The sequence below is a fragment of the Mustela lutreola genome, chromosome 1, assembly GCF_030435805.1.
Source record: "Mustela lutreola isolate mMusLut2 chromosome 1, mMusLut2.pri, whole genome shotgun sequence".
Classification (NCBI taxonomy): domain Eukaryota; kingdom Metazoa; phylum Chordata; class Mammalia; order Carnivora; family Mustelidae; genus Mustela; species Mustela lutreola.
In genome coordinates, this window is record NC_081290.1 from 284961887 (window position 1) to 284973968 (window position 12082).

Sequence of the window (12082 nt, forward strand, 5' to 3'; positions counted from 1 at the left end):
AATGGGAATCTTTCTCTCTCTCTCTCGTTTTTTTGTTGTTGTTGTTGTTGTTTGTTTGTTTTTGTTTTTTAATAGCTACACAGGATTGCATTGCTGGGTTTATTTAATTAGCTTCCATGGATGGGAACTTAACGCGGTTCCAATGCTCTATTACAAATAATGCGTACAGTGAATAAGCTTAGGCCTGTGTTGCTATATGTCTGTGGAAGTGAATCTTTGGATCAGTTCCTAGAACTAGCATTGCTGGACCAGAGGGCAAATGTTCCGTCGTCCCACTAGCACTACCAAATTCCTTTCCCCAGGAGGCTGTGCCAGTGGTATTGCTCCTACACGTTTCCCCCCAGCCTGGCCAACAGACTATACTGTCCAAGTTTTTTAGCTTTTGCCAGTCTTTTTTTTTTTTTTTTAAGATTTTATTTATTTATTTGACACAGAGAGAGATCACAAGTAGGCAGAGAGGCAGACAGAGAGAGAGGGGGAAGCAGGCTCCCTGCTGAGCAGAGAGCCTGATGCCGGGCTCGATCCCAGGACCCTAGGAACATGACCTGAGCTGAAGGCAGAGGCTTTAACCCACTGAGCCACCCAGGCGCCCAAGCTTTTGGCTGTCGTATTTGATGGTAGGTATCTCATCATATGTTTAAGGGTGGACTGGAAACTCTTTGAGGCTTGGGACCGAAGCTGCTTCTTCCATGTGCTGCTCGTGCTAACAGGTGCCCCATACTTGTTCAACAAGGAAAGAGACAAACTGCCTGGATTTCTCTTGGACTCATCATGCTTGGATTCTTGTGAAACCGGTCACCGTGACAGCTGACTCTTGTCCCAATGTGTGCAGTGCCGGCTGCCCTGCAGAGGTCTAGTGAAAGAGGAGATGGCCCTTGCCCTTGCCAGTGCCCTCACCCCCAAGGACAGGTAGAGGACCCCTCCGTCCCAGCAGAATGTAGTCAAAAGAGGGTGGCATTGAGTCCACAAGGCCGTTGCACTAGATGGCACAAAGCCTCTTTTACTTTAGAATTGTCTCTAGTACTGTTAATATTTGTTAAATACGTCTCGCTTCTCGGCCTTTTGGCTAAGATCAAGTGAAGACTGCCTTTCTTATTGGTTGATTAAATAGGTAATATAGTCATGTAGTTCAAAATTCATGTTAATAAAAAATGTCCCTTCATTCCCTATTTCCAACCCACTTGAGTTACCTTCCTCTCAAAAGCAACTGATGGTTTGGATTTCTGGAGTGTCCTCTCAGAGATATTTATGCTGATTGTAGGTGAATGCACACTTTTTTTTAACCCAAATAGTAGCGTATTGTATACACTCGCCTACAAATCTTTGTTTCCCCACCTCACTTTTCCCCCATCCATCTGAGAGCCCGTTCTATTCTAGACCAGGCCTTGCAGAGCTTGCTTGGACTTTTCCAGTGTGGTGTCCGTCGTGTACGGTAACTTCCTTTACCAGTGCCTTCCTGGTAGGCTGTTGATAGTCTTTGCTATTACAAATGGAAAGATCACAAATAACCTTCCATATGTTGTTACACACGTACAGTTGTATCCGTCGGACGCATGTCTAGCTACGGACTGAATGGGATGCGTGCATTTGTCATTGTGACTAAGGATGCCCAACTGGCATCCTCGAGCTGTACCGGCTTACACCCCTGCATTGCAGGAGTGGCTGTGGGAGGGTCCAGGGCAGCCACCCCCCGCCCCCCGGAGAGCCCGTGGAGGAGCGGCCAGGGCGGTCCTGTGCGCTTCGGCTGTGATGATCCTCCCTTCTCCACACCCCCCGAGGGGGCCTCTGGGGAGCACACCGAGGGCTGGCCCAGGGGACCCATGGGCTTCAAGCAGGAAGTGTAAAGGAGCCACTTCTGCAGCTGACAGCTTCGACGCATCCCTTGCTGAGAAAGCTCTAGGAGAAGACGGCTCCTGCCCTCAAGGCCATGCAGCTCCCATAAGTGACTTATGTAGGGACCAGATTTCACTCAGCTGATGCCTACCTGAGTGTCGCAGGCTGGACGGGACCAACGGACCCAGCAGGAAGTATGAAGGACACGCCAAGATTCGGTCAGCCTGGAGGGCCTGCTGTGGAGCCCCCCGCCCCTGTGCTAGCACCCCCCACCCCGGAATGAAACACTCAGCAGAGGGGACCATGAAGCTCTCACAAAACAGAAACAGACTGCCATGGAGAGCAGAGGAGAAATCCTTCAGTCTTCTTAGGGAAGGCTGCACAGAGAGAAACGGCGTGTCGTCTAGGGTCGGACGAGCTGGACCAGGAGCCACAGCAAACTCGGGGTGAGGTGAAGGAGGCATCTGCCCCAAGGGAGGTTCTGGGAAATGTCTTTTCCTTCAAGAGCCCAAAGACCAAAGTAGGGCTCGAGAAGGACCCTGCTCGTTCTAAAATCCTTAGCCACAGGGTCGTCTTCAGGGAGTCTGAGTCCCCACAGTGTCAGGTCCACACCCGTCCTGGGGTGGTGTTTGAAATGTGCTTGCAGGGCCTTCTTGCTCCCAGGAGGCTCTCGAAGCTTCCGCTTGGGGTTCTGACCATCTGCACCTGCCACCACTGGCCCAAAGTTGTTTTCTAGTTTAGGACTCAGGTGAATGGACTGGAGGGCCAGCAGCCGTATTGAGGATCGCCAAAGTCCTAAAGGTCTTGTGAACCCAAATCCACCTTAAGCCACCACTTCCGTGGCCTCGGTCTACTTCTAGAACAGTCTGGAAACCTGTGCCTTTCTTGTTTACTTGAGTTTCTTGGCGAATTAGCTCCTGCTGCCCTTGTGTTCCTAGTGCATTTGTCTGAATTTGAGGCAGATAAATACGGCCACACCTAAGTCAACAGAGACGGGATCGCGTGACCTTCACTGGCGGGTGTGGCCCGGGTAGTCACTGTGGCGGCCGCGGGTGGCGGAGAGAATGACATCGCAGAGACACAGGGATGCAGGAAGTGTGAGGACTCCGAGCAGGCCCGTCCTCCCTTCCACCTCCTCCTCTGATATCTTCTGGCAGGTGCCACCGGCCACTTGCAGAGCTCTCAGAACGGCCTAGAAGCTGGCTCTGCTGGGGCTGTCCTGCCCCTTGGCCATTCTCCCTTCTCCTTGGCTGCTCTTCCACCTTCTGGAGAGGATTTCCCGCGTGCCATCTTTGGTCTTGTCTTCACACCCCCTCCCTGTCTCTCTCCCCCCCCACCGAGAACTCGCCCATCCTCATGGGCTCGAGTGTGGGTTCCATGCGGGCGATCCCCTGAGCCCTGGATGCCACCTCTCCCTGACCGTGCTGCTGGACGTGCCCTCTAGGCTGCCGCCGCCTCCTGGATGTTTCCATATGATGTCGTCATTCTAAACTGCACATGCGTGAGGGACAGCTTGCCCGCCCTCCCAGTTTCCATTTTTCTGTTCCTGGCATCAGCCTTCTCTCACCCACCCCAGCTCACATCCTGAGTCATCTTTGTCGCCTCCCCCCCACTCCTCCCTTCCCAAACACAAGCCTTACCGCCTGCCTTTGCAACAGCTCTGGTCATTCTCGGTCCTTTTTGCATTCTGTCTGCGAATCCAGGGTCTCAGCACCCATATCCTGAATATTTTTTTTAAAGATTTTATTCATTTGCAAGAGAGAGAGAGAGTGAGCGCACATGAGCAGGGGGAGGGGCAGAGGGACAAGCAGCAGAGGGACAAGCAGACTCCCACCAACACAGGGCTCAATCCCAGGACCTGGAGATCATGACCTGAACCAAAGTGAGACGCTTAGCCGACTAAGCCACCCAGGTGCCCCCATCCTAAATACTTAATAGCTTCCCCTGTGGTCTCCCTGCCTGCAGTTCCTTCACCATCTGGGCAGACAGATTCTCCAAAATGATTATTTTTATCCTATCTCCCTTCTGCTCAGCAGCCTTCTGGTACTGTCATCACCACGGATAAGGGCAGACTCCAGGCCCTCTGGCTGGTCCCAGTCCCTCTGGCTGACCTCATACCACAGGACGTGCCTGCAGCCATCAGATTCTTACTCACTTAGAGCTGAATGACCCTGGGCAAGTACTTGACCTCGGCTGTGCCTGAATCTCCTCTTTAAAATCTCTTTATGGGTGGCTCAGTGGGTTAAAGCCTCTGCCTTCGGCTCAGGTCATGATCTCAGGGTCCTGGGATCGAGTCCCGCATCAGGCTCTCTGCTCAGCAGGGAGCCTGCTTCCCCCGCTCCTTTCTCTCTGCCTCTCTGCCTACTTGTGATCTCTGTCAAATAAACAAAGTCTTTGAAAAAAAAAAAAATAAAATCTCTTTATAAAATGTGTATCATTGGGACACCTGGGTGGCTCAGTTGGTTAAGTCACTGCCTTTGGCTCAGATCACGATCTCAGGGTCCCAGGATTGAGCCCCACACTGGGCTCCTTGCTCAGCGGGGAGCCTGCTTCTCTCTGTGCCTCTGCCTGCCTCTCTGCCTGCTTGTGCACGCTCTCTCTCTCTCTCCTCTCTCTGACAAATAAATAAATAAATAAAATCTTTAAAATGTGTATCATCATTTCTAGGGGAAGGAAGGTACTCCAAACAGTGCTGCATATGTGGGAAGCCCTGAAATGCTAGCTTTTTGCCCCAAGTTTCATAAAGCAAGTGCTGCAGTCTGTCTGCACATCTCCCCGCTGGGCACCCCCATCTGCCTCTCCTCCTTACCTTGCCTCAGCTCAGTGCCTCATTCTGGAATGCTCTTCTCTGCCCACCTACTCTTCCTCAGCCTTCATGGGCCACTGGCCTCCCGTTCTGCCTTCAGTGAGCGCTTGCTTGCGGCTTCCTGCCTCGGGACTCCACCGCTGGGCCGGATGGGGGTGGGTGGGGCAGAGTGACGGGGCAGGGGCACGTTGGGGTAGGTCAAGCCTGCCACAGGCCACACATAGCACGGCTTCCCAAAGGGTTCATTATACCTTGTAAGTTCGTCCATTCTTAATGGTACGGCCACTACTCAGACCTATCATGGAGAAGAAAACAAACCTGGCCAGGGATTTTGAAGATAAAACATCCAAGTAGGAAGAATATTCAGAGAGGAGGTATCTTGGGCCCGGCTCCCGCTGCCCTGGGGGATCTGCATTCCTTCTGCAGTGGAAGGGTCTGAGAAGCAGGGGTGAGCAGAAGGGGTGAGGCTCTGAAGGCAGGTGGAGGGAACTACTGCAGTGGGAGGTAACTGTCCTGGGCTCAGGGTCCCCGCAGTGAGGGTCACTAACACGCGTGCTCTCTCCCTCCTGAAGACTCAGTGTTGATACCACTCCTTGTGGCCCCGACGACGTAGCCTCTGTATCTGGTTTTTTGTTTTTTTTTTTTTAACTTTCCACACGGGTGGATCGTGTCCGTTCAGCTGGGGCACAGGTACAGGTGGGGAGCAGGTGTGGGGGCGATGCCGTGTGACAGGTAGCCCTCGGTGTGAGTCCGGCCCTGTGCTTCCTGATTGAGCAAGTCTCAGCCTCAGTTGCCTGTATCTGTGAGCCACGGTAATACTCACCTAATGACGGTGTTCTGAGTCATCTAGTCAGTCGGTGTTCTGAGTCATCTAGTCAGTCACGGAAGGAAGGTGCGGCATTCGGCCCAGCAGGTGGCATGGAGGGCATTTAGGAAACATCAGACCCCACCCAGCTGTACGAGGCTCTCAGCAAACATCAGATTCTCGAATGTTCCCACCGATACCATACCTTCCCACCTGCACCGATTTCCACATCCTTGCCCTCCCTCCCTTTCACGCTGGATGCTCCTGCCTGAGGCCACCCTCTCCCTGGGTCCTGGTCCTGGCCCTTGTCACTTTCTCACAAAGGCCTCACTCATGACCTCCACCTCTGTCTCCTGTGGCACCAGCACCCCCCCTCTTGGCTCACTCACTGTGTGATCATGCTGTAGCGTCACTCTGTCTAAAACAAAAGACAAGGGGCGCCTGGGTGGTTGCATCGGCTAAGTGTTTTCTTTGGCTCAGGTCTTGATCCTGAAGTCCCAGGTTCGAGCCCCAGCCCCCCAGCTGTCCAGCTCTCTGCTCAGCAGGGAGTCTGCTTCTGTTCTGCTACTCACCCCACTTGTGTTCTCTTTCTCTCTCTCTCTCTCTCTTTTAAGGTTTTATTTATTTATTTGACAGACAGAAATCACAAGTAGGCAGAGAGGCAGGCAGAGAGAAAGGAGGAAGCAGGTTCGCTGCTGAGCAGAGAGCCCGACGCGGGGCTCCATCCCAGGACCCCGGGACCACGACCCTCGCCGAAGGCAGAGGCTTTAAAACCCACTGAGCCACCCAGGCGCCCCTGTTTTCTCTCTCTCCTAAGTAAATAAATAAAATCTTGAAAAAAAATACATTTAAAACAAAAGAGAAAACGACACAGAAGAATCTGTCCCTTGAAGGGCACCTTGGTGGCTCAGCCAATTAAGGGACCAACTCTTGGGGTGCCAGGAGCCTGCTTCCTCCTTTCTCTCTGCCTGCCTTTCTGCCTACTTGTGATCTCTCTCTGTGTTGAATAAATAAAATCTTTTTTAAAAAACCAAAGGGGACCAACTCATGTTTTCAGCTAAGGTCGTGGTCTCATGAGTCTTGAGATCAAGCCCCGCATGGGGGGGGGGGTGGTCTGTGCTCAGCAGGGAGTCTGCTTGAAGATTCTCGCCCTGTCTCCTCCCCCACTTGCGCTCATGCATGTGCAAGCGTGCTTTCTCTCTAATAAACAAATCCTAAAAAACCCCCAAAACCCTCCTTTAATTCCACATCCCTCTGATCATTTTATTGCTCTGCTCCCTTTACAGTGCAAGTCCCCGAAAGAGCTGGCATGCTCCCGCTCTCCACTCCCACTGCCACTCCCTCTGCGCCCACTCCAGGCACTCATGGAAACCCCTTGTCCCCAGTGACCTCCGCATTGCCAAGTCCAGCACGCTGCCCTCGGGCTTCATTTTACGAGCCTCTCCAGAGCATCGGAGACCCCGAAATGCTTTCCGTGCCGGCCTCCCAGGCCCGCCCCTCTGGACTTTCCTCCAGCCTGCCGCCCCCAGTCTCCTCCTCCCCCGCCTCTAAGCACAGAAGGTGCAGGCCTGTCCTTGGACACTTCTCATCTCCATCTGTACCCACTCAGGTAACCTCATCCACATTCAGTGCTTTAAATGCCATCTAAAACACGCCCGCAGAGCTCCCCAGAACTCCAGACTTGCATATCCACCACCTACTCCCCAGCTCTGCTTGGGTGTCAGGCACAAACTCCCGACTCCCCATGGGGACTCTGGCTTTCCAGCTGCTCGGGCCAAAGGCGTTGGAGTTCTCCCTGGCTTGTCTCTCTCGGACCCACAGCCGACCGGTCTCCCCACCCTGGCCCCAGTCACCAACAGCGCGCTCAGGGCCGACCCCAAAAGCCTCCCAAGCGGTGTTGCTGCCTCTTCTTCCCCCAGCCCCACAATCTGTTCTCCACCGACAGCCAGAGTGATGTTTTCAACACATAAGCTTGATTATGTCATTTATTGGCTTAAAACCCACCAGTGCCTTCCTGTCTCACTCGGATTAAAATCTAGATTCCTTCTCTCAGCCTGCCTGCAAGGCCCCGTGGGAACAGCCTGCTACCTCTCCGGCCTCATTTCCCGCCGTCCTCCTCTTGCCTCCGTCTGCGCCCTGGCTGCGTGGCCTCCGTGCTGCTCCTGGACCAGGACGCACACGCTCCTGTCTTGGGACATGTGCTTGCTATTCTTCTGTCCAGAGCGCCCCCGTAGGTGCAGGGCCCGTTCCTGTGCTTCGTTCAGGTCTCCGCTGAAATGCCACCCTGTTGGAGAGCTTCCCTGATCAACCTCTTGAAGCACCCCGGGCATTCTTTGACCTCTAACCCTCATTTTGCCTACCACTTGATATTTACCTGTATGTCTTCTTTATCTCCTCACCGCTAACACCACCCGAGAGGACCTCTAGAGCCCGGGATACAGCAGGTGCTCAGCCGATGAGCTGGGGCCCGGGTGTAGACGGGCAGAGCCTGGCCTCTCATCCCCATGTCCCTGCAGTGCCGCCGAGCAACCCCACGCAGCTCCTCCGGGCTTCAGGCCCCCTCCCTATAAAATCTACCTTGAGTGCCCTTTAGGGCAATAAAGATGATTCATTTACAGTGCTTGAGGCACAGGCAGTGCCCAGGACAGTGGGGGCTGAAGAGGCCACTTGGCTGCTCTGTGGGCCTGTCCCCAAGGAGTTAACAGTGGTGCTGTTTCTGTCTGCTCGGGATGGAGGGCTAGCACAGAAACACAGGGTGAGGAGCACTGACTCCATTCGCCATGTCAGACCATCCCAGGGTCCCCTAATCATTGTTTTGGCCGCACCCAGTCCCCACCAGAGCCCATCGGATGACGGCCATCTCGGAGCAGGACCTCCTCAATGCTGCTTTGGATCCAGGTGGTCTCGATGTGGGAAGCAGAGGTGCTTTCCGGGAATGTGTAGGTCTGGACTTTATAAGGCTTGTGTGGATCCTCCTCTGACAAAGGACCCATTTTTGTGAGGTGGGCCACACTGGGCAGGCTGGGTGGCTCTGTCAGGTAGGTTTTCTCTGGCTGGTCCCTCCAGTTGGCTAAAGAGCAGTTTCCCTGTAGACCACCAGGAGGCGCCAGAGGCTGACCGGCTCTAATGAGGCCTCGTCCCAGGGCCTAGGAAGGCGTCTTTCTGCCGTCCCAGGTGTAGGGTTGGGCCGCGGAGGGAAGGCAGAGCGCTGGTTCTCTCTCACCTATCAACTTGCTGGTTGCTGGCAGCCCACGCAGGGCCACATTAAGGGACTGAAGGTCAGGCTTCCAGACTCCGTGTTCTTTATTGATAAGCGTTAGTGAACCCCTTGCCAGTTCTGCCCTCAAGATTCCCAGCCTTAGGTGGGGAGTGCATCTTTGCCTTAGATCCTGTCTGACTGTGTCCAGGGCTGTGCCTATTTGCCACACTATTCCCAGGACCACAGGATTTGTGGTCAGGGAGGAGTGTAGCAGGCATCTGAAAGGTCATGGCCAGGTCCTTGTCCTCAAGACCACCCTCCCTGTTGGAAGTGCAAGCTTCAGCTGAGTTGGCTCTCAGAGGGGGCTCCAGGAGCCTGCTGGTTAGAGGGAGGCCTGAGCCTCCGAGACCTCCAGATTCAGCCTCTTTTCTCTATGAGGCTCTTTCCTGCTAAAGGTTCGTCACAGCAGAACTGAGTCAAGGGGGCACCAACTGGCTGTCACTCGTGTCTTGAGGCTCTGGGAGAGCGGGCAGGAGGTCTTAGGTGGTGCCTCAAAGGGGATAGAGATGCCAGAGGCTGTACAAGGGGAGGAGGTGGGGAGGAAGGGAGGAGCCAGAGAGTCAGTTAAGTCCTTGGTCAGATTTCACCAGCCCCAATTCTTGGCCATGGCCTATAGTCATTGACCAACCCCTCTGTCCTAAATAGATAGTCCCTAGGGCCCTGGGTGTACCCTTCCCCCACAATTAGCTCAGCGGTAGGGATTATTAAAGCAATCTTCCGCCTTCCTGAGCCAGGCACCTTAGAGAACCTTCTTGCCTGTTTAGCAAGGCCCCAAAGCCTGCATCCATTTATTCCTCGAGCCAGAGAAGCCCCCACCCCAGGGGCCAGTAGGCCGGTGGTGCCTGATGGAAACCTTGGCTCCCCTGTGAGCCCTCCCTGGTCTGTCTCTGACCTGAACTGGAAGCGGGGATCTCCAGGGTGGGTCTGTAGCACCTGACGCACTTCTGGGGGCGGCTCCAAGCCCATCTGCTCTGCCCGATGCCAGCGCTGCAGCCGTGTGATCCCTGCCAGGGTGGGAAGAAGACGACTCTGGCACCTCAGGGCGGTGGGAAGAGTTCAGGCTAGACAGTGTGTGTGGAGGGGTGTGTCGGAACCTCCACGCCCCCTAGTTTCAGGAGACAGTGGCCGAGAGGGTCAGGCAAGGGCTTGGGTTGCCTTGGGGACGTGCGGGTGACAGGACTGTCCCCAGGATGTGTTCCTGGGGCCTGAGAGGGTTCTCACCTGTGCAGGGCCCGTACTGCCAGGCGAGATCGAACTGCCTCAGCAGCTCCAGCTCTGCTTCATCCACGCTCGGGGGCTGGGGCTCTTCCCCTGCAATGACATGCCGCTCCTCAGGCCAGTCCCCTGCCCCTCGCCTCACAGCAGCCCCACTGCTCCCCGGCCCTCGCCACCCCTTTGCCTCTGCCGGCCACTGCCAGGCCTGGAGTAGGAAGTAGACGACATACTTCACTTCCTCTTCCATTGCCCACGTCCGCCCGCGTCCTCTCATGCCCCTCGGCGCCTCCACTGCTCCCGCCCCCCCACACACATAAGAGACCTAGCTCTGGTGCCAGCTCCCCCTTGCTGTGCCCAACGGGGCCCTCCCTCCTCTTCACTACTTGGTAGGAGTCAGTGATGAGCCGCTTCCGGCCCATGGCGGCCACCCAGGCAGGCAGAGAAGGAGGCGACTGCGGGGAAGGAGAGAGACAGGCCAGCGGGCACGAGAGAGACAGCTGCTGAGAGAGAGAGAGAAGAGGGCTGGGGCCAGAGAGCGAGCCTGGGGCCAGCGGCAGGCAGACAGGGTGACCCAGACAAGCGGAGAGGAAGTCCGCGGGTTCCAGGGAATGACGCCCGTCCCCCACCCCCACAAGCGCACAAACATCAAAGACCTAGACCAATGGTTGGCCGCCTCCGTGGGGCGGGGCCCGACTCCAGCCAATGGCAGGCGGCGAAGGCAGAGGGGGCGGGGCAGCGGCTGCAGCTGTGTTCTGGGGAGAAGGGGTGAGGCTGGGGTGGGGGACCTGTCAAGATGCCCCAGACTGCACCACCTCCCCCTACGCCCCTCCTCCCCATTGGTCTGCAGTGGGTCCCGGGGGACTTCTAGAGCGTTATCCTCAGCCTCTCACTTCCCGTTTTCCCTTCCTAGGCAAATGTTCTTTTCAGCCTCAGTAATCCCCGTGGCCGGTTGGTAACTCCCCAGAGTCCAGCTGGAGCCTCCACTCCCACCCCTTGTCCCGCAGAGCCTTGTGGGGGCAGGTCTGGAGGTCCGAAGAGCGTTTGGGCTAATCCAGCCCCTTCCCTGCTCTCACCCCACCCCCGCCGGCCCCAGGAGACCTGGAGGGAGAAGCCCATGGGTTCCAAAGCTCCTTTCTCACAGTCTGTACCCAAAGACCCTGCCTGCCCTTAGTCTAGGCAAGCGTTGGCCTTGTCGACTCTCTGGGGGTCCTGTAGCCTGCCCATGCCTACCCTACTCATCAGGAAGATCGCACAATGAGCGGAGGGCCAAAGTGTTTGTATCCCCAGGTCTTGATCAGTACAATCTGCCCAGTGTCACTAATGCAACAGTATGAGCAGAAAATACCAGCGATAAACTAAACACTTCTATGGCACTTACGGTGTGCCAAGTACTGTTCTCAGCACTTTCCCACATTTCACTCAACTAAAATAGATGTAAAATGCTTCTGGGTTTTTTTTTTTTTTTTTTTAAGTAATCCCTACCCCCAACGTGGGTCTTGAGCTCACCACCCCAAGATCAAGAGTCGCGCGCTCCACCGACTGAGTCAGCCAGGCGCCTCATAAAATGGTTTTTCAAAGTAGGAAGTGCTGATGGTCCCAGCCGTTGTGGGGCCCCAGTTAAACCACAGTCCCACTGTGCCCTCCCCACCCAGAGCTCAGAGGCTAATGGGGTAGGCACACGGGACACCCAAGTTGTCAGTGCAAGGACAAAATTCCTAACAACAGGAAAGGGGAGAAAAGGGGGGGCGGGAGAGGAGGTGTCCGCACTGGAAGACTCAGCACTGGAAGACCTCCTGGAGGAGGCGGGCTGCTGTAAACAGTGTCTCTCAATTCTCCACCCATGACCTTTGTCCCTTGGGCTCCTGTCATCGCTGAGTCACCCCTTCACCCGCCTCCCCCTCACCAACTTCCTGGCAGCAAGCAAAAGTGCTGGTCAGTGGGAGTCTGGGAATCAGCGCAGGGACCAACCCAGCTCTAACTGCCCTTCAGAGCTCCCATCCAGTTCTTCCAGGAGGACAAGGTCCTGCCCAGACACTTCTGCCTCCCTCCCACTCTGCTGCTCTGCACCCCGGGTGCTCTGAGTTTGGAGTAAGGTGGGCACAAGAGAGGAAAACGCTCTGGAGTGTAGACCGCCGGAGGGGAGGCACCAGAGCAGCTGTGTCCG

General features: G+C 55.4%; 2 protein-coding genes across 15 annotated transcripts in view; one reads left to right on the top strand and one right to left on the bottom strand.

The window, feature by feature from the left end:
- LOC131816330 (uncharacterized) overlaps nt 1-12082 on the top strand; it is a 50042-nt gene that overhangs the window by 10787 nt on the left and 27173 nt on the right. For 3 of the 13 annotated variants that reach the window (XR_009348025.1, XR_009348031.1, XR_009348038.1), the window contains one exon: nt 76-2142. The exons of 2 other annotated variants lie outside the window; for them this stretch is intronic. Coding sequence is in view for 4 of the 11 variants with exons in the window: in XM_059148982.1 (XP_059004965.1) it covers nt 6731-7092 (362 nt within the window). In the remaining 7 variants the exon portion in view is untranslated. 8 more of the 13 variants (XR_009348029.1, XR_009348030.1, XR_009348037.1 and 5 more) reach the window with 8 other exon arrangements.
- Nucleotides 7412-10550, bottom strand: POLD4 (DNA polymerase delta 4, accessory subunit). Of its 2 annotated transcripts, none has more exons than XM_059149082.1 (4): nt 10241-10550; nt 9925-10014; nt 9596-9707; nt 7412-7728 (listed from the first exon to the last, which is right to left on the bottom strand). In XM_059149082.1, exons 1-4 carry the CDS (start codon nt 10335-10337, stop codon nt 7650-7652), a joined length of 378 nt encoding a protein of 125 aa, XP_059005065.1. In that variant the 5' UTR covers nt 10338-10550; the 3' UTR covers nt 7412-7649. The 2 variants fall into 2 exon arrangements, with proteins under 2 accessions (XP_059005065.1, XP_059005062.1); XM_059149079.1 differs by having other exon boundaries at nt 7412-9219; nt 10241-10477.